This window comes from Phoca vitulina, unplaced genomic scaffold (genome assembly GCF_004348235.1).
Source record: "Phoca vitulina isolate PV1807 unplaced genomic scaffold, GSC_HSeal_1.0 scaffold8, whole genome shotgun sequence".
Taxonomy (NCBI): Eukaryota; Metazoa; Chordata; class Mammalia; order Carnivora; family Phocidae; genus Phoca; species Phoca vitulina.
Genome location: NW_022589711.1, coordinates 48,267,217 through 48,287,189, shown reverse-complemented (window position 1 = coordinate 48,287,189; position 19,973 = coordinate 48,267,217). Strand labels below are relative to the sequence as shown.

The window sequence follows — 19,973 nt, the reverse complement described above, 5'->3', positions numbered from 1 at the left end:
GGGTCCAACTTCATTTTTTTACATGTAGATACCCAGTTTTCCCAGTGCCATTTGTTGATAAAATGGCTGTTTTAAAGTTTTTAGGTAGTAAATCTGATGTCTGAACCTCCTCAAAAATGGTTTCTATTAATTTATTTTGTTCCTTTGAATTGTCCATACTTTCTTGTTTCTTTGTATGCCTTGTGTTTTTTTTTTTTTTTTTTGAGAAAATTGGACATTTGACTGTAACAGTGTGGTGATACTATAAGTCAGTCTTCCCTTTCCCCAGAATTTACCTTTTTTTCTTTCCTTTTTTTCCTTAAAGATTTAATTTATTTATTTGTCAGAGAGAGCACACAAGTGGGGTGGGGGGAGTGGCAGGCAGAGGGAGAAGCAGGCTCCCCACTGAGCAAGGAGCCTGATGTGGGGCTCCATCCCAGGATCCTGGGATCATAACCAGAGCCAAAGGCAGACACTTAACGAACTGAGCCATCCAGGCATCCCAGTTTACCATTTTTTTTTTTTTTTTGATTGTTGAAGGCTGTGATAGTCCATTTGTTTACTAACTTTGCCAGACTATTTTTGTAAAGACTCTATGCCTTGTTGTGTGTGGTCATCTGTGTCTCTGTGCTTTAGCTTGTTTTCAGTTAGCATTTTGACAGATTTCCTTGCATGTCAGGAGCTAAAAAAAACAACAAAAAGAAACAAAAAAGCACCTTTTTGTCTGGGAACATTGGTTCAGTGCGGAGGCAGTCCTTCAGTTCTTAGCCAGACTTGCACTGAGCCTAGGGAATCAGCCCAAGGTGAAAGTTTGGGGGTCTTGTGTGTTTTTGGAGCTTGTGTCTTCCCTGGGTATGCTCCACCCCCTCCAGAACCGGTGTCCCATTCTCAGAATGTAGATATCCTTCAAGACTGCCACTACACTGAGGAGGAGGTGGGGCAAGAGTAAAAATGCCACAAAACTTTCCTACTATTTTGAAGTTGCCTTTTTCTTGATTTACTATTTTCTTGGTTGCTGTAAACCTTTGTTTTCCAAAGTTCTGGCAATGTTGGCTCTGATAGTTTCTGCTTGGTTTTTCTTATTTCTATGGAGGGATGAGAGCTTGGAGCTGTCTGCTCTGCCATTTTGCTGACAGCTCTCCATCAGCCTTCCTTAAGTGCTTATCACTAAAGTTTGTGTTATTTTCTCTTTTTTTTTAATAAAGATTTAATTTATTTATTTGAGAAAGGAAAAAAAAAACCACGAGAGTAGGGGAGGGGCAGAAGGAGAGGAAGAAGCGGGCTCCATCCCAGGATCCTGAGATCATGACCTGAGCTAAAGGCAGACGCTTAACCAACTGAGCCACCCAGGTCAGGTGCCCAAACTGGTGTTATGCTTGGACTTTTCCACATTCGGTTCTAAATAAACCTATTTTCTTTGCGGGAGATCTTTGGAGCTCTCAGTTCTTACGGTCTGCCTCTTCCCTGGGCAAAATCTGAGTCAGTGCTCTAGACCTAGAGGCAGAGACAATGGCTGGCTTCTCTCTTTATGAACAGGACAGTAGGCTGGCATAGTAGCCTCCAGTCTTCTTGGCTTGCCTGCCCTAGAAACTTTGCCCTATGAATGAGCTGTGATGAGGGCAATGGGGCCCTAGTATTCTCTACCTGCTGTGCCTAGGGTAATGCTTCCTTTCTGTGCATATGAAGTGGATGGAGGAAGGGAGCCCACAGTCTCAGGTCCACTTACCTGGAATTCAGCCTCTGCAACAGTGAGCTGGAAGGGATAAGACATGCTGGCAGTTTGTTCCTCCCAGAGGGATGCCATACCCCTATACCAGGAGCTGGGGAGACATGGAGCCCTGGCTTGGCCACCCCACTTGGAGTGGAGCCTCCATCTTGTTTAGCTTGGTAGTGGGGGGGAGGAAGGTTGTGGCTCAAGTGCCAAAGATTCTCATTTTTCTTACTGAGATTTAGTAAATTTGGGGGGAAATATTTCTTCATTTGCTGTATGTTCCTAGGACAGTTTCCAGGGATTTTTATATGACCAGTTATTTATACCATTCTCCAGTTGTAGTTGTTTTGTTGAAGAACTGGTCTACAGATCTCCTCACTTTAGTGTTCTGGATGTTAGTTCTCCTTGCTTTGTTTTTCATATAAATTGTATTTAAGTATAACATACATACAAAAGTGTACAAATCAGGGACTCCTGGGTGGCTCAGTCAGTTAAGTGTCCAACTCTTGATTTTGGCTCAGATCATGATCTCAGGGTTGTGAGATGGAACCTGCTTGGGATTCTCCCTCTGCCCCTCCCTCCCCTGCCCAAGTGCATGTGCACATGCTCGAGCACGCTCTCTTTCTCCCCACCTCCTCTCCCTCTTTAAAAAAAAAAAAAAGGTGTACAAATCATAAATCTGTAGTTCAGTGAGTTTTTGAAGTGAAAGTGTCTATATAACCAGCATTCAGGTCAAGACCCAGAACTTTACCAGAATGCCTAAGTTCTCCTTGTGGTCCAGTCTCTAGTCACTTGCCGTCCCGGTAACTCCTGTTCTGATGTGTAACACCACAGATTGCTTTTACCTGTTCTGAACCATTCATTCATTCATTCATTCATTCATTTATTTATATTTAAAGATTTTATTTATTTATTTGACAGAGAGAAAGAGAGAGAGAGCAGGAACACAAGCAGGGGGAGTGGGAGAGGGAGAAGCAGGCCTCCTGAGGAGCAGGGAGCCCGATGCGGGGCTCGATCCCAGGACCCTGGGATCATGACCTGAGCCGAAGGCAGACGCTTAACGACTGAGCCACCCAGGCGCCCGTTCTGAACCTTTTAAAAAATGGAGTCTTGTATCTTGTGTCTGACTTCTTTAGCTCACCATTATATTGGGAGATTGATCCATGATATATGTGATGCAGTTTGTTTTCATTGCTGTATAGTACTATGTTGTGTGGATATTAAATAGTGAAAGCAATGAAGAATTCTGTGTCCATTGATATTGGGCATTTTGGGCTGTTATGAATAGTGCTGTAACATTTTTATACTTGTATTTTGGTGAACATATGTCTCCATTTCTGTTGGATATATTCATATATCTAAGCGTGGAATTTGGGGGTCACAGAGTGTGAATAAAAAGTTAAATCCTGGGACTCCTGGGTGGCTCAATACGTTAGTGTCTGCCTTCGGCTCAGGTCATGATCCTAGGATCCTGGGATTGAGTCCCACGTCAGGCTCCCTGCTCTGCGGGAAGCCTGCTTCTCCCTCTGCCTGCCACTCCCCCTGCTTGTGCGTGCTCTCTTTCTCTGACAAGTAAATAAAATCTTTAAAAAAAAAGTTAAATCCTTTCCTGTGCTAGATGAGAATCCATCCTTTGATTAAATCTCTAGTTTTGTTTCCCCCAAAACCTGAGGGTAAGAATGTTAATGATGTTACTAGGCAACATTGTTTAATGGGAAATATGATCCCCAGCTGACAAATTGCCCCTCTATTGGAAGGAAATATAAATACTGATTGGGATATTGTGCTTTATGCTCCTCTGAGCATAGTGACCATTGTAACTGAGCATGTTCCTTGTGGGGAACCTGTGCCTTTATTGTTGCTGTAAGAAATGTTGGTTGTTGTAGAGCAAGAATTATCTGGCTTCCTTGCTCTCATGCTGTTAGATTAATGCCAAATGTGGTCCTGTGGTCATTTTCTGAGTTTAAATGTTTAGTACAGCCTAAGACTACCCCATGGTGGGTGTTACAGGTAGGGTAGGCCTTAGGAGATCTTGCCAAACAGTTTTCCAAAGTGGTTTTACCAATTTATACTCATACCAGTAGTGTATGAGAGTTGTAGCTGAACCACATTCTGGCAACACTTGGTTTCACTTTGTTTCTTTTTTTTTTTTTTTTAATTTTATTATGTTATGTTAGTCACCATACAATCCATCATTAGTTTTTGATGTAGTGATCCACGATCCATTGTTTTCGTATAACACCCAGTGCTCCATGCAGTACGTGCCCTCCTTAATACCCATCACCGGGCTAACCAACACCCCGCCCCCCCTCTAAAACCCCGTTTGTTTCTCAGGTCCATAGTCTCTCATGGTTCATCTCTCCCTCCCAATTCCCCCCGCCCATTTTTCCCTTCCTTCTCCTAATGTCCTCCATGTTATTCCTTATGTTTCACAAATAAGTGAAACCATATGATAATTGACTTTCTCTGCTTGACTTATTTCACTTAGCATAATCTCCTCCAGTCCCATCCATGTTGATGTAAAAGTTGGGTATTCATCCTTTCTGATGGCTGAGTAATATTCCATCGTATATATGGACCACATCTTCTTTATCCATTCATCTGTTGAAGGGCATCTCGGCTCTTTCCACAGTTTGGCTATTGCGGACATTGCTGCTATGAACATTGGGGTGCATATGGCCCTTGTTTTCACTACATCTGTGTCTTTGGGGTAAATACCCAGTAGTGCAATTGCTGGGTCATAGGGTAGCTCTATTTTTAACTTTTTGAGGAACCTCCACACTGTTTTCCAAAGTGGCTGTACCAACTTGCATTCCCACCAACAGTGTAAGAGGGTTCCCCTTTCTCCACAACCTCTCCAACATTTGTTGTTTCTTTCCCTGTCCATTTTTGCCATTCTAACTGGTGTAAGGTGGTATCTCAGTGTGGTTTTGATTTGGATTTCCCTGATGGCTAATGATGATGAACATTTTTTCATGTGTCTGTTAGCCATTTGTATGTCTTCTTCAGAGAAGTGTCTGTTCATCTCTTCTGCCCACTTTTTGACTTGATTATTTGTTTTTTGGGTGTTGAGTTTGAGAAGTTCTTTATAGATCTTGGATACCAGCCCTTTATCTGTAGTGTCATTTGCAAATATCTTCTCCCATTCTGTGGGTTGCCTCTTTGTTTTGTTGACTGTTTCCTTTGCTGTGCAGAAGCTTTTTATCTTGATGAAGTCCCAAAAGTTCATTTTTGCTTTTGTTTCACTAGCTTTTGGAGATGTATCTTGAAAGAAGTTGCTGTGGCCGATGTCAAAGAGGTTACTGCCTATGTTCTCCTCTAGGATTTTGATGGATTCCTGTCTCACATTGAGGTCTTTCATCCACTTTGAGTTTATCTTTGTGAATGGTGTTAGAGAATGGTCGAGTTTCATTCTTCTGCATGTGGCTGTCCAATTTTCCCTGTTTCTTTTTTTTTTTTAAGAAATTTTGGTAGTATACTTATTTTTTTCAGCATTTTATTATGAAAAAAATTTTTTTAAAAAATGTTAAACATACAGAAAAGTTGAAAGAATTTTATAGTGAACTCTCATATACCCATAACCAGATGTGACAATATTTTATTTTTATTTTTATTTATTTATTTTTAAAGATTTTATTTATTTATTTGTCAGAGAGAGAGTGAGAGAGCACAAGCAGGGGAAGCAGCAGGCAGAGCAGGCAGAGGGAGAAGCAGGACCCTGGGATCTTGACCTGAGCTGAAGGCAGACGCTTAGCTGACCGAGCCACCCAGGCGTCCCGACAGTATTTTCTTTTTTTCTTTTTTCTTTTCTTTTTTCTTTTCTTTTCTCTTCTCTTCTCTCCTCTCCTCTCCTCTCCTCTCCTCTCCTCTCTCCTCCCCTCCCCTCCCCTCCCCTCCCCTCCCCTCCCCTCCTCTCTTCTCTTCTTTTCCTCTTTTCTCTTATCTTATTTTATTTTTAAAATTTTATTTATTTATTTATTTGAGAGAGAGCACAAGCAGAGGGAGAGGGAGAAGCAGGCTCCCTGCTGAGCAGTGAGCCTGATGAGGGGCTCAATCCCAGAGTCCTGGGATCATGACATGAGCCAAAGGCAGACACTTAACTGAGTGAGCCACCCAGGTGTCCCGTGACAGTATTTTTTTTTTTTTTAAGATTTTATTTATTTATTTGACAGAGAGAGAGGCAGCTAGAGAGGGAACACAAGCAGGGGGAATGGGAGAGGGAGAAGCAGGCTTCCCGCGGAGCAGAGAGCCCGATGCGGGGCTCGATCCCAGGACCCCGGGATCTGGGTGGCAGTCGCTTAATGACTGAGCCACCCAGGCGCCCCCCCCCCCCCCCGTGACAGTATTTTATATTTGCTGTGTCACAGATCTTTCATCTGTCCATCTGTCAGTCTATCTTTTTTTTCATTTATTTCACTTTTCCTTTAAATAATGTAAGTACACATATTATGAGGGATCAGTGTTAGCTTATAACTCGTTTTAATGTAAATTTACATACAGTGAAATGCACAAATCTTAGTTGTACCTTCACTGAGTGTTCACATTTGTATAACCTTTTGTAACATGAACCCTTATAAAAATAAAGAATATTACCATCACCCTTGAAGGTACCCTCATTCCTTTCCAGTTAATCTCTACCCCTACCCTCCATAAGTCGACCAGTGTTTCTATTTTTTCCCACCATAGATTCATTTTGCCTTTTCCAGAATTTCATATACATGGAATTCTGTTAGTTTACTAGGGTTGACATAAAGTACCACAAACTAGGTGGCTTAACAGAAATTTATTTTCCCACAATTCTGGAGGCTAGAAGCCCAAAATCAAGGTGTCAACAGGGATGTGTTCTCTTAAAGGCTCTAGAGGAGAATCTGTTCCATGCCTCTTTCTTTCTTCTCTTCTCTTCTCTTCTCTTCTCTCTTCTCTTCTCTCATGACTTTCTCTTAGCTCGTGGGTGTTGCTGATAGTTCATGGTATTCCTTGGCTTGCAGCTGCATAACTCCAATCTCTGCCTCCGTAGTCACATGGCATTCTCCCTCTGTGTTTGTCTCTGCATGACTGTCTCAACTCTGTATCTCTCTCCTTTTTTATAAGGACACCATTAATACTGCATTAAGGGCCTACCCTACTCCAATATGAAGTCCGTTATGTCCACAACAACTGTTTCCCAGTAAGGTCCCATTCTTAATACAGGTATTAGGACTTCAACGTATCTTTTTGGGGGACACAATTCAACCTATAATAGTAATCATGCAGTGTATATCTTTAGCGTAAGATTCTTTTACTTAGTATAATGTTGGAGATTCATCTTGTGGGTATTAGTAGTTTATTTCTTTTTATTTTTAAGTATCATCTTACTGGTTGACTATATTATACTTTGTTGGCAGTTCTGCACTTCATGGTGTCTCAGCTGTTTCCAAGTTTGGGCTAACAGGAATAAAGTTGCTCTGAAGATTCTTGTAATAGTTTTTTGTTGTTGTTTTGTTTTTCTATAGTCATGTGTTTTCATTTTTTTCTTGGGCAAATACTTAGGAGTAGAATTGCTCGGAGTAGATACATGCTTGGTTGTATAAGAAACTATGTACTATCATTTTCCAAAATAGTTGTATTATTTTCTAATCCCAGCAACAGTGTTTGCAAATTCTGGTTTTTGCACATCTGTCTTAGTTTGGGCTGCTGTAACAAAGTATATAGACTGGGTGGCTTTAACATAGAAATTTATTTTTTCATAGTCCTAGCGGCTGGGAAGTGTAAGATCAAGATGCTGTCTGACTTATTCTTTGTGGATGCCCTCTTCCTGGTTATGTCTTCACCTGGTGGAAAGCTGGCTCACTCTCCGGCCTCTTGTAAAGGCACTAAAACCAGTCAGGAGGGCTCTCTACCCTTCTGACCTAATTACTTCCCAAAGCTTAACCTCCAAATACCATAGGGTTAGATTAGGGTTTCAACATAGAATTTGTCGGGGGGACACCTTCAGTTCATTTACAACATGCTCACCAACATTTGGTGTTATCTATTTAATTTTAACCATTCTGATTGATTTGTAGTCCAATCTCATTGTACTTTTAATTTGCATTTCCTGGTGACTGATGATGTTGAATCATTTATATATCTTCCATTATGAAGTGTCTGAATCTTTTACTTCTTGAGTTATCTTTGTGTATTATTATTTTTTAAAGATTTTATTTATTTACTTATTGTGCTTATTTTCTTAATGGTGTCTTGATGAGCTGAAAATTTTTTTCAAGATCTTTTTTTTTTTTTCTTGAGGTAATCTCTACACCCAACATGGGGTTCAGACTCACAGCCTCAGGATCAAGAGTCTCATGCTCCACTGACTGAGCCAGCCAGGTAGTCTTTTGAGCTGAAATTTTTATTTTTTATTTATTTTATTTATTTATTTTTGAAGATTTTATTTATTTGACAGAGAGAGACACAGCGAGAGAGGGAACACAAGCAGGGGGGTGGGAGTGGGAGAAGCAGGCTTCCCGCCAAAGCAGGGAGCCCGATGTGGGGCTCTATGCCAGGACCCTGGGACCATGACCTGAGCCAAAGGCAGACGCTTAACGACTGAGCCACCCAGGCGCCCCGAGCTGAAATTTTTAATTTTCATGAAGTCTAATTAATGAACTTTTCCTTTTATGGTTATGACTTTCTGTGTCCTAAAAAACTTTATCCTCTGTAGTAATATTAAAATATTTCTGGGGCACCTGGGTGGCTCAGTCAGTTAAGCATCCAGCTCTTGGTTTTGGCTCAGGTCATGATCTCATGGGTCATGGGATTGGGCCCCACATCAGGCTCTGGGCTCAGCAGGAAGTCTGCTTGGGATTCTCTCTCCCTCTTCCCATCCCCTACCCCACCACCCCCACGCACACACCTGCACTCTCTCTCAAATAAATAAATCTTTGAAAAAAGTATTTCTATGTTTTTTTCTAAAATCTTTATAAAGTTTTAGCTTTTGTTTAGGTTTATGGTCCATTTCAAATTTTTTGAATATTGTGTGAGATAGGGGTTGAGGTTAATTTTTTCCTATATGAATATCACTTATTCCTGTATCTTTATTGAAATGGCTTTCCTTACACAGTGTGGGTCTATTCTGTTCCATTGATTTGTTGATTTTAATGTTAAAATCACACTATTGATTGCTGTGGCTTTATAGAAAGTCTTGAAGTCACATAGTAATAGCTCTCCAACTTTATTATTATTTTTCATGTTTGTTTTGGGTATTCTAGGTCCTTTCTATTTTCATGTAGATTTTTTTCATCAACCTGTCATTTTCTAGCAAAAGCATAGTAGGGGTTGATTTGGGTTGTGTTGAATCTTTAGATCAATTTGGGGAGAATTGACATTGTAACAACATAGGGCCTTTGTACCTATGAAAATAGGCTCTCTCTCCATTCATTTAGGTCTTCAATTTCTCTCAGTAATATTTTATAGTTTTTTGTTGAGGACCAATTATACGTTGTTATATGTTGAATTGTGTTTTCTTAAAAAGATATGTTGAAGTCTAGCCTCTAATGCTTCAGACCTTATTTGGAAATAGGATCTTTACAGAGTTAGTCAAGTTTAGGTCATTGGTGTTGTGGGCCCTAATCCATTGTGACTGGTGTCCTCATTAAAGGGAAATTTGAGGGCGCCTGGGTGGCTCAGTTGGTTAAGCGACTGCCTTCGGCTCAGGTCATGATCCTGGAGTCCCAGGATCGAGTCCGGCATTGGACTCCCTGCTCAGCAGGGAGTCTGCTTCTCCCTCTGACCCTCCCCCTTCTCATGTGCTCTCTCTCTCTCATTCTCTCTCTCAAATAAATAAATAAAATCTTTAAAAAAAAAAAAAAAAGGGAAATTTGAGGGGCGCCTGGGTGGCTCAGTCGTTGGGCATCTGCCTTCAGCTCGGGTTGTGGTCCTGGGGTCCTGGGATCGGGCCCCGCATCGGGCTCCCTGCTCGGCGGGAACCCTGCTTCTCCCTCTCCCACTTCCCCTGCTTGTGTTCCCTCTCTCGCCGTCTCTCTCTCTCTGTCAAATAAATAAAATCTTTAAAAGGGGGGGGGGGATTTGAGCAGAGACAGACACACACAGAAGGAGGATGATATAAAAACCCACAGTGGGTTCCCTCTCTCGCTGTGTCTCTCTGTCAAATAAATAAATAAAATCTTAAAAAAAGGGCACCTGGGTGGCTCAGATGGTTAAGAGTCTGCCTTCGGCTCAGGTCATGATCTCAGGGTCCTGGGATGGAGTCCTGCATCGGGTTCCCTGCTCAGTGCAGAGCCTGCTTCTCCCTCTCCCTCTGCCACTCCCTCTGCTTGTGCTCTTCTGTCTATCTGTCTGTCAAATAAATAAATAAAATCTTTAAAAAAAAATAAAATCTTAAAAAAAATAAAATAAAATATGGATTTCCGGATTGTTTGTGAAGACAGAGGGTTCGAGTGATTCATCTACAAGCCAATGAATACCAAAGATTGCTGGTAAACCACCAGAAGCTAAGAAGAATCAAGGAACCCTACAGGCTTTAGAGGAAGATTAGATGACCAAATTTAATTGGGAGAAGAAAACTTTATTTCCATGATGATGCAAGCAGAATCAAATTGAGTGATGAAAGTAATTTTATAAACAACTTAATTGTTCAAGTTAGGTTTATTGTGATTTTTGGTTTTGGTCCAGTTTTGAACATTCAGTTCTTTGGTTAACTTGGATTTTTCTTTCAGAATAAAATAAAGAGTATGAGGATAAAATTCCTTTAATGAATCTTGGCTGCTCAGGAAGTACACTCACTGTAAGAGAGCAATATTAAGTACAGTGGGAAAATTTAATTTAATTCTCTATTGATTTATGTATTTGCAAATAACTCCTCCCAGTTTGTTGTTTGTTTTTAATTTTGTGATGTTTGATATCATATAGAAGTATTAAAAAACAAAATTTAGGGACGCCTGGGTGGCTCAGTCGGTGAAGCGTCTGCCTTCGGCTCAGGTCATGATCCCGGGGTCCTGGGATCTAGTCCCACATCAGGCTCCCTGCTCAGCGGGGAGCCTGCTTCTCCCTCTGCCTGCCTCTCCTTCTCTCTAACAAATAAATAAATAATAAAAAGAAACTGGGAAAAAAATCTGTAAAAAAAATAAAATAAAAAATAAAAAACAAAATTTAACCAAGTAAATTTGAAGATGTAATTGACTTCATTGAACGATTCATGAATTGGGCAGCATCTCACCCAGCAAGCAGTAGAGGGCTCCTCTGAGCTGCAGGGAAGGAAAGGCAGAGAAGAGCCATTTAAAAAATGATGGGGTGCCTGGGTGGCTCAGTTGGTTGAGAGTCTGGCTCATGATTTCGAATCTGGTCACAATCTTAGGGTTGTGGGATCGAGCCCCACATCAGGCTTGGCACTCAGCGTTGAGTTGGCTTGAGATTCTGCTTGAGATTCCCTCTGAACCTCTCCCCCCACACCCACCCACTCTCACTCTTAAATAAAAACAGATAAATATTTAAAATAAATTAAAAACACAAGTATTTTAAAACATTTAAAGCATAAAAACAAATAATAATTTATTAGCAAGGAATGCAGTGTTTAGGCAAGGTCGCCCTCCTAAGGGGAAGGGGCCTCTCAGGGTATTGCCTACAGGAAATTCCAGTTTGGGTGGTTAAAGGTTACATTTGAGGGGGATGAAGCTGAAGTTAGGTTAGATATTAAATCTTGGTTTACTGTTGTGAAACCTTAACTGTCTCCATTATAGCCCTATGGTTTTCTTTTTTCTTTTCTTTTTTAATGTTTATTCCAAAGCCATTTTAAATCTTTAAGTAAAAATCCAGTGTTGCCACCCAAAACATTAACAATGGGTGATTATCCAAGGTGGCTTTTGTTCTACAAAATGACCACAAAGAGCATGCTACTCTCTAAGGGGAAGGAAACAAGCCATCCTCCTGTAGTTTTCTTTTTCTTTTTTTTTTTTTTTAAGATTTTATTTATTTGACAGAGAAATCTCCCAATTTTAAATGCTGGCACTGAATGGGTCACATAACACATGTCTGCAGGCTTTACATGGCTTGCAGACCAGCAGTTTGCAAATTCGTAGAACTAAAAACAGTAATGTAACTCCGTAACAGGTAGCAATGAAGTATGCCAAATTCTTATTTTAGCTGTTGAGGATTCATTTGAGGCAATACAGTGGGAAATACAGGAGAGAGAAATATATGTCTCCTGAAAAAAATAGTAGGGGCTAGAAACGAAGCCCAGGAAGACAGGAGGGACAGCAGCACTTCAATGATAGCACTTCAAAAAAAGGAGGATAGGGTATGTGTAGAGAGGTAGTGTAATAACAGATGTGACAGCTCAGGGGGTGGCAAATTTTTCCCATAAAGGGCAAGATAATAAATATTTTATGCTTTGTGGGCAATGTAGTCTTTGTTGCAGTGACTCAACTCCTGCCATTGTAAGCACAAAACCAGCCATTGATATAGATGAGTGCCTCTGTTCCAATAACACTTCCTTTACAAAATATATGAAGGCCAAACTTGGCCTGGCTCTTGATTTCGGCTCAGGTCATGATCTCAGTGTCATGAGGCTGAACCCTGCCTGGGGCTCCACGCTCAGTGGAGAGTCAGCTTGAGAGCTCTCTCCCACTCCCTCTGCTTCTCTCCCAACTCGCTTTCTCTCTAAAATAAATAAATAAATAAATGAATAAATAAAATCTTTAAAAAAGAGGTTTGAGTGGTAAATTTTCTGTTATATGCATTTTACCACCATAAAAACAACAATCAAAACTTGTGTTAAAAAGAAAACTACAGGGGGCGCCTGGGTGGCTCAGTCGTTAAGCGGCTGCCTTCAGCTCAGGTCATGATCCCAGGGTCCTGGGATCGAGCCCCGCATCGGGCTCCCTGCTCTGCGGGAAGCCTGCTTCTCCCTCTCCCACTCCCCCTGCTTGTGTTCCCTCTCTCGCTGTGTCTCTCTCTCTCTGTCAAATAAATAAATAAAATCTTAAAAAAATAAAATAAAATACAGATTTCCGGATTGTTTTGAAAAAATTAGAAAATATGGCAAGGACGACCCAAGTTTCCCCGGGGCAGTAGTCAGCTGGAGTTGAGTAGTAGCCGCCCCTGTAAAAGAGCAGTTGTGTTCTCTTTTTCTAGATTTAACTCGAGATGATTTTTTTCCCCTCTTTGTGGCTTAGTGTTTCTTTAATCCTGTAGATTCGTTTGAAATGTCCGATGATCCTTGGTTTTACTTTCACATTTAAAAATGAGGCCCTTCAAAAAAATAAATAAAAATAAGGGCCTAGAATAACGCTCCTTGTACATATATTGGCAGTGGTGACTGGCAGACATTGTTTGAGGTTATGCTTGGCCATTATGCTTCGCCACCGTACGTGCCACATTTTAGAGGGCTTTGCTCTGGGTCACTACCTCTCATATTAGCTCTCTTGGCCCTGTCCAGACAATTCAGTTTCTTTAAAAAATAACTTTTGAGGGGCTCCTGGGTGACTCAGTGGGTTAAACATCTGATTCTTGATTTCTGCTCAGGTCATGATCTCAGGGTTGTGGGATTCAGCCCCTGGTCAGGCTCCACTCCCAACAGGAAATCTGCTTCTCTCCCTTTGCCCGTCCCCTGCTCACGCAAGTTCTCATGCTCTCTCTCAAATAAATACATAAATAAAATTTTAAAAATAACTTTTGAGTGTGCATATATGCACTTATACACACATTTAGGAAGAAATGCCTACCAGCCAAGTATTCTGATTTAACAGATCATGAACTTTTAATTCCCTGTCCCACACTTACTCACTGTGGTCTCTATTGTGCCTTGTATTTTTGAGTCTGAGCTGCTCTTCCAGTATACGGGGCAGATCTCCTGACTCACTTTCCTTTCCAAAGGTTGCATTTTTCTTCATTCTGATGTATAAGTTGTCTCTTTTACATCACCATCCCATTTTCTAGAAATTTGTTAAAGTTTCCTCTTTACTGATTGACCCTTCCCTAATCTCTTTGCTGTTGTAAGATTACTTTTTAAAAATACCTTTAATACTGTTATTTTAATAGATTCTAGAACAAGAGTTAAGTATATGTATTCATGTGCCATTCTGAACCAGAAAACCTCTGGACTTTCTTTTTCTTTTCTTTTTTTTTTTTAAGTTTATAATCTCTACACCCAACATGGAGCTCAAACTCATGACTCCAAGGCGCCTGGGTGGCTCAGTTGGTTGAGTGACTGGCTTCAGCTCAGGTCATAATCCCAGGGTCCTGGGGCAGGGTCCTGCGGAGCAGGGAGCCTGTTTCTCCCTCTGCATCTCTCTCTCTCTCATGAATAGATAAATAAAATCTTAAAAAAAAAAACTCACGACCCCAACATCAAGAGTTACACACTCCACTGACTGAGTCAGCCAGGCACCCCTGGACTTTCTTTTAAAATGAAATTCCAGGAGTGCCTGGGTGGCTCAGTTGGTTAAGGGTCTGCCTTCGGCTCAGGTCATGATCCCGGGGTCCTGGGATTGAGCCCCTTGTTGGGCTCCCTGCTCAGGGGAGAGTCATCTTCTCCCTCTGCCCCTCCCCCACTTGTGTGCGTGCTCGCTGTCTCAAATAAATAAATCTTTAAAAAATAAAATAAAGTGGAATTTCATAGGGGCTCATGGCTGGCACAGTCAGTAGAACATGCGACTCTTGATCTCGGGGTTGTAAGTTTGAGCTATATGTTGGGTGTAGAGTTACTTAAAATTATTTTTAAAATAAAATCTTTAGAAAAAAAAATAAAATGGCACTCCACAGAGAAGGTATTGCTATAGCTATTAATAATTGTACATTTATTCTAATTTCACGTTTTCATATTAATACAGGTTTAATGAAAAACCAAAGCTAGCCATAAAATTCTGTGTTGCCTATAATATTATTTTCTTTCTTGATCTGAAACAGTTGATGACTGTCAGCCAGTTCGCTTATTAAGTAGACCCGGGGAATTGAGAAGAGAATATGAGGAGGAGATAAGCAAGGTAGGTACTAAGTAGTTATTCTTTTTTGGAAGAATTCTCTTGTGCTTTCAGTTTCATATTTTACATACAGTTTTGTGTTTGTTTAAAAAAATATTTTATTCATTTTTAGAGACAGTGTATGCATGTGCCATGGTGGGGGAAGGGGCAGAGGGAAAGAGAGAGAGAGACTCTTAAGCAGGCTCCATGCTCAGCACTCAGTGTGGTGCCCCATGAGGGGCTTGAGCCCATAACCCTTAGATCATGACCTGAGCCAAAATCGTTTAACTGACTGAGCACCCAGGTGCCCCATATATGCCTGTATAAATAATATATATTGAAATATAAATTTTAATGTACTTTACAAAGGCTCTGTTTTTTACATTTTTTTTTCTTTTTCTTTTTTTTTTTTTGAAAGATTTTATTTATTTGACAGAGAGATAGCGAGAGCAGGAACACAAGCGGGGGGAGTGGGAGAGGGAGAAGCAGGCTTCCCGCTGAGCAGGGAGCCCGATGTGGGGCTCGATCCCAGGACCCTGGGATCATGACCTGAGCCGAAGGCAGACGCGAAACGACTGAGCCACCCAGGCGCCCCTGTTTTTTACATTTGTTCACAGTAGTTACTAGCTTTATTTATATATAATTTGTGCTCTTATGTGATAGATTTTTTTTCATTTTCCCTTCCCATTTTTATTAATTTATTTGTATATTTTTTAAATGTGTAGAATATTAACATGCACCCCAAAGTAAAAATAACATAAAAAGTTATTCTCAGAGTGGATACTCCCTCCTGTACCTTATCCACCCTGTGTCCACCACACTGTAGATAACTAATTTTATCACTGTGTAGTTTATCCTTCCTTTGGTGTTTTTTGTAAAGACAAATAGATATATAACTGCTCTTGTTTATTGAATATTGCATACTATATATTCTTTTGAACTTTGCTTTTTTTACTTGGTAATATCCCCTGGAAATCACTCCATATTATTCAAGAGAGGGTAAGATAGTAAGATAGTTTCCAGTATTTTCTAATTACAAATAATACTGCAATACTGTGCATATAGATCTTCAGGGTAAATTTCTAGACGTGAGATTGCCAAGTTTCAGGTAAATGACATGTAGATTTGTTAGAACTGCCAAATTCCCCTTTATAGGGGTACCATTTTGCATTTTCTTTTTTTTTTTTAAGATTTTATTATTTATTTGAGAGAGAGAGAGGGATAGAGCACAAGCAGGGGAAGCAGCAGAGAGAGAGGGAGAAGCAGGCTCCCCGCCGAGCAGGGAGCCCGATGCGGGGCTCGATCCCAGGACCCTGGGATCATGACCTGAGCCGAAGGCAGACGCTTAACCGACTGAGCCACCCAGGTGCCCCCCATTTTGCATTTTCAATGAGAATGCCTGTTTCAAAACACCCTTGCCAACAGAGTACTGTCAGGCTTTTAAATTTTTGCTAATCTGATGGGTGAGAAATGGTATTGGCATAGTTTTTCTTTTAAAAAAATACTTTGTTGAGGTAGAATTTATCTATAGTAAATTTCAGTATAGGAAAATTTACTAATTCTAGATAATACAGTTTTTTTAAAGAAAAAATTTTTTAATGATTTTATTTATTTATTTATTTGAGAGAGAGAGAGAAACAGCATGAGAGGGGAGAAGGGTCAGAGGGAGAAGCAGGCTCCCAGCTGAGCCAGGAACCCTATGTGGGACTCGATCCCAGGACTCCAGGTTCATGACCCGAGCCGAAGGCAGTCACTCAACCAGCTGAGCCACCCAGGCGCCCGGTATACAGTTTGGTAACTTTGTTTAACCCAAGGTCACAAAAGTTTCTTCCAAAATTTGTTTTAGTTCTTGTGTTTAGATCTGTAATCCATTCAGTTAGTTTTTGAGTATGACATGAGGTAGGAGTTGAGATTGATTTTTTTTTTTTTCCTCATACAAATATTCCCTTATTCTACCCCCATGTATTGTAACGAGCATCTTTTCCCCAGTAAATTGTCTGTGAACCTTTTAGAATATCAAGTGACCCTAAGTCTGGGTCAGTTTCCTCCACGGGTGTTAGATTATGTTAGCTCCAGGCTTAAAACCAGGAGGAGCAGTTTGTCTGATTATGTTCACTCTCCAGTTCCTTTGGTGGTTGCTTATTATATAATTTCCAGGTTTTAAAATTGTATTCTGTTGGAAGATGTCTTCCACCAGTGTTTTATTCCAGCATTACTAGAAGCTGGAAGTCCTATCTGTGCAGATTTACTTGCTATTTTTCTTATTATGAGGAAAATTATATTTTCATATAATTAAGGGACATTTTTATAATTTTTGCGGGGTGAATTGTCCGTGTCTTTTGCCAATTTTTCTACATCATTTTTGTCTTCTCAACTGTTAAAACTACTAACTGGTTATTATTTCTGTATGTGGATGTAATTGAGTTTTGCTTATTTTATATCTTGCTAGCTTGTGAATTTTTTATTGAGTTAGTTTTTGATAGTGATTCTTAAGCATTTAATTATGAAAGATTTTTTTCATTTCCCTGAAGCTTTGAGCTTAAAGGATGGAAAAAGGGTGATAGATTATGGGTGTCTTATTCCATTGGGGCTGCTATAACAAAAATACCATAAACTGGTTGGCTTAAACAAAAAACATTTATTTCTCACAGTTCTGGATCTGGAAAGTACAAGATTGAGGCACAGGCAGATCTGCTGTTGGATGATGGCGTGCTTCCTGGCTTGTAGACAGCTGCCTATTCGTTATGTCCTCACATAGGAGAGAAAGATTATTTCTCTCATGTTTCTTCCTTATAAGGATGCTAATCCCTTTCATAGGGGCTTCACCCTTATAACCCAGTTACCTCCCAAAGGCCCTTACCTCCACATATTGTCACATCAGGGATTAGGGCTTCAGCATATGAATTTTGGGGGACACAAATAATGAGTGTAGATGAGGAGAGCATGAAGGGCTAATTGTGAAGAACCTAATGAGAAAAGAGGGGGGTAGTGTTTACAGAAGAGCATATAAAGTATAAACATCTAAAGGCTTTACATTATTTTTTCTTACTGGGTCTTCAAAACCTTTTGTGTATTTCGTACTTAATACTACATATAGATTTGGACTAGTCACAGTTCAACTACTCAATAGCTGCCTTTGCTAGTGGCTACTGTATTGGACCATGCAAGTTCCAGAAGACCTAAAATAATAATTATGATGGCCGGAGCACCTGGTGGCTCAGTTGGTTAAGTGTCTGCCTTTGGCTCAGGTCATTATCCCGGAGTCCTGGGATCGAGTCCCGCATCGGGCTCCCTGATCAGTGGGGAGTCTGCTTCTCCCTCTCCCTCTACTCTTCGCCCCGCTGTGCTCTCTCTCTCTCTCTCAAATAAATAAGTAAAATCTTAAAAAATAAATAAATAGTTATGATGGTTAACTTAATTGTCAACATATGGTCTAAGCAGTGTCCTTAAGTAAGGTTTTATTTTATTTTTTTTAAGATTTATTTATTTGAGAGAGAGAAAACATGAGCAGGAGGGGCAGAGGGAGAGGGAGAAAGAATCTCAAGCAGAGTCCACACTGAGCTTGGAGCCTGACGTGGGGCTCAAGCTCACAACCCTGAGATCACGACCTGAGCTGAAACCAAGAGTTGGATGCTTAACTGACTGCACCACTCAGGTGCCCCCTTAAGTAAGGGTTTTTTTTTTTTTTAAGATTGATTTATTTGTCAGAGCGAGAGAGCACAAGCAGGGGGAGCGGCAGGCAGAGGGAGAAGCGGGCTCCTTTGTCTAGCAAGGAGCCCTATGCAGGACTCGATCCCAGGACCCTGGGATCATGACCTGAATCGAAGGCAGACGCCCAACCGACTGAGCCACCCAGGCGTCCCTTAAGTAAAGGTTTTAAAGGAATAATCTAGTCCTTACAACAGTGTAGTGAGAACAGGTTCTATAAAGATGCTTTTGACTAGAAGTAAAAGAAAACCCAACTTAAACTACCTTAAATAAGAACATTGTAATTAACTGGAATTCCAAAGGTAGTAGGGGCTTCAGGGTTGGTTTCATTCAGAGCTCTAGCTCCATTTCTTTGCTAACTTCTGTCAGGTACTTTAGTTCAGGCTAATAGCAAAATGGCTGCACAGTTTTGAACCTCAGGTGCATATACAACATGCAAAGGAAGGAACAGCAGTCTTTTCCTATGACTTTCTTTTAAGAGCAAGAAAACTTTGTCTTTACTTTTGCAAAGCAAAGGAAACAGTCAACAAAACCAAAAGACAACTGACAGAATGGGAGAAGATATTTGCAAATGACCTATCAGATAAAGGGCTAGTATCCAAAATCTATAAAGAACTCATCAAACTCAACACCAAAAGAACAAAGAATCCAATCAAGAAATGGGCAGAAGACATGAACAGACATTTTTCCAAAGAAGACATCCAAACGGCCAACAGACACATGAAAAAGTGTTCAATATCGCTCGGCATCAGGGAAATCCAAATCAAAACCTCAATGAGATACCACCTCACACCAGTCAGAATGGCTAAAATTAACAAGTCAGGAAATGACAGATGTTGGCGGGGATGCGGAGAAAGGGGAACCCTCCTACACTGTTGGTGGGAATGCAAGCTGGTGCAGCCACTCTGGAAAACAGTATGGAGGTTCCTCAAAAAGTTGAAAATAGAGCTACCATACGATCCAGCAATTGCACTACTGGGTATTTACCCCAAAGATACAAAAGTAGGGACCCGAAAGGCTACGTGCACCCCGATGTTTATAGCAGCAATGTCCACAATAGCCAAACTGTGGAAAGAGCCAAGATGTCCATCAACAGATGAATGGATAAAGAAGATGTGGTATATATATACAATGGAATATTATGCAGCCATCAAAAGGAGTAAGATCTTGCCATTTGCAACGACGTGGATGGAACTGGAGGGTATTATGCTGAGCGAAATAAGTCAAACAGAGAAAGACATGTATCATATGACCTCACTGATATGAGGAATTCTTAATCTCAGGAAACAACTGAGGGTTGCTGGAGTGGGGGGTGGGGTGGGAGGGATGGGGTGACTGGGTGATGGACACTGGGGAGGGTATGTGTTCTGGTAAGCGCTGTGAATTGTGCAAGACTGTTGAATCTCAGATCTGTACCTCTGAAACAAATAATGCAATATATGTTAAGAAAGAAAAAAAGAAGAAGAAGAATATAGCAGGAGGGGAAGAATGAAGGGGGGGAAATTGGAGGGGGAGAAGAACCATGAGAGACGATGGACTCTGGAAAACAAACTGAGGGTTCTAGAGGGGAGGGGGTTGGGAGGATGGGTTAGCCTGGTGATGGGTATTGAGGAGGGCACGTTCTGCATGGAGCACTGGGT

The 19,973-nt window shown here is 40.8% G+C and overlaps 1 protein-coding gene across 3 annotated transcripts in view; it reads left to right on the top strand.

The window, feature by feature from the left end:
* Window positions 1-19,973, top strand: part of RNF168 (ring finger protein 168) — a 43,514-nt gene that overhangs the window by 5,093 nt on the left and 18,448 nt on the right. For all 3 annotated transcript variants that reach the window (XM_032406809.1, XM_032406808.1, XM_032406807.1), the window contains one exon: window positions 14,573-14,649. In XM_032406809.1, coding sequence (XP_032262700.1) covers window positions 14,573-14,649 — 77 coding nt within the window. The remainder of the gene's footprint in view (window positions 1-14,572; window positions 14,650-19,973) is intronic.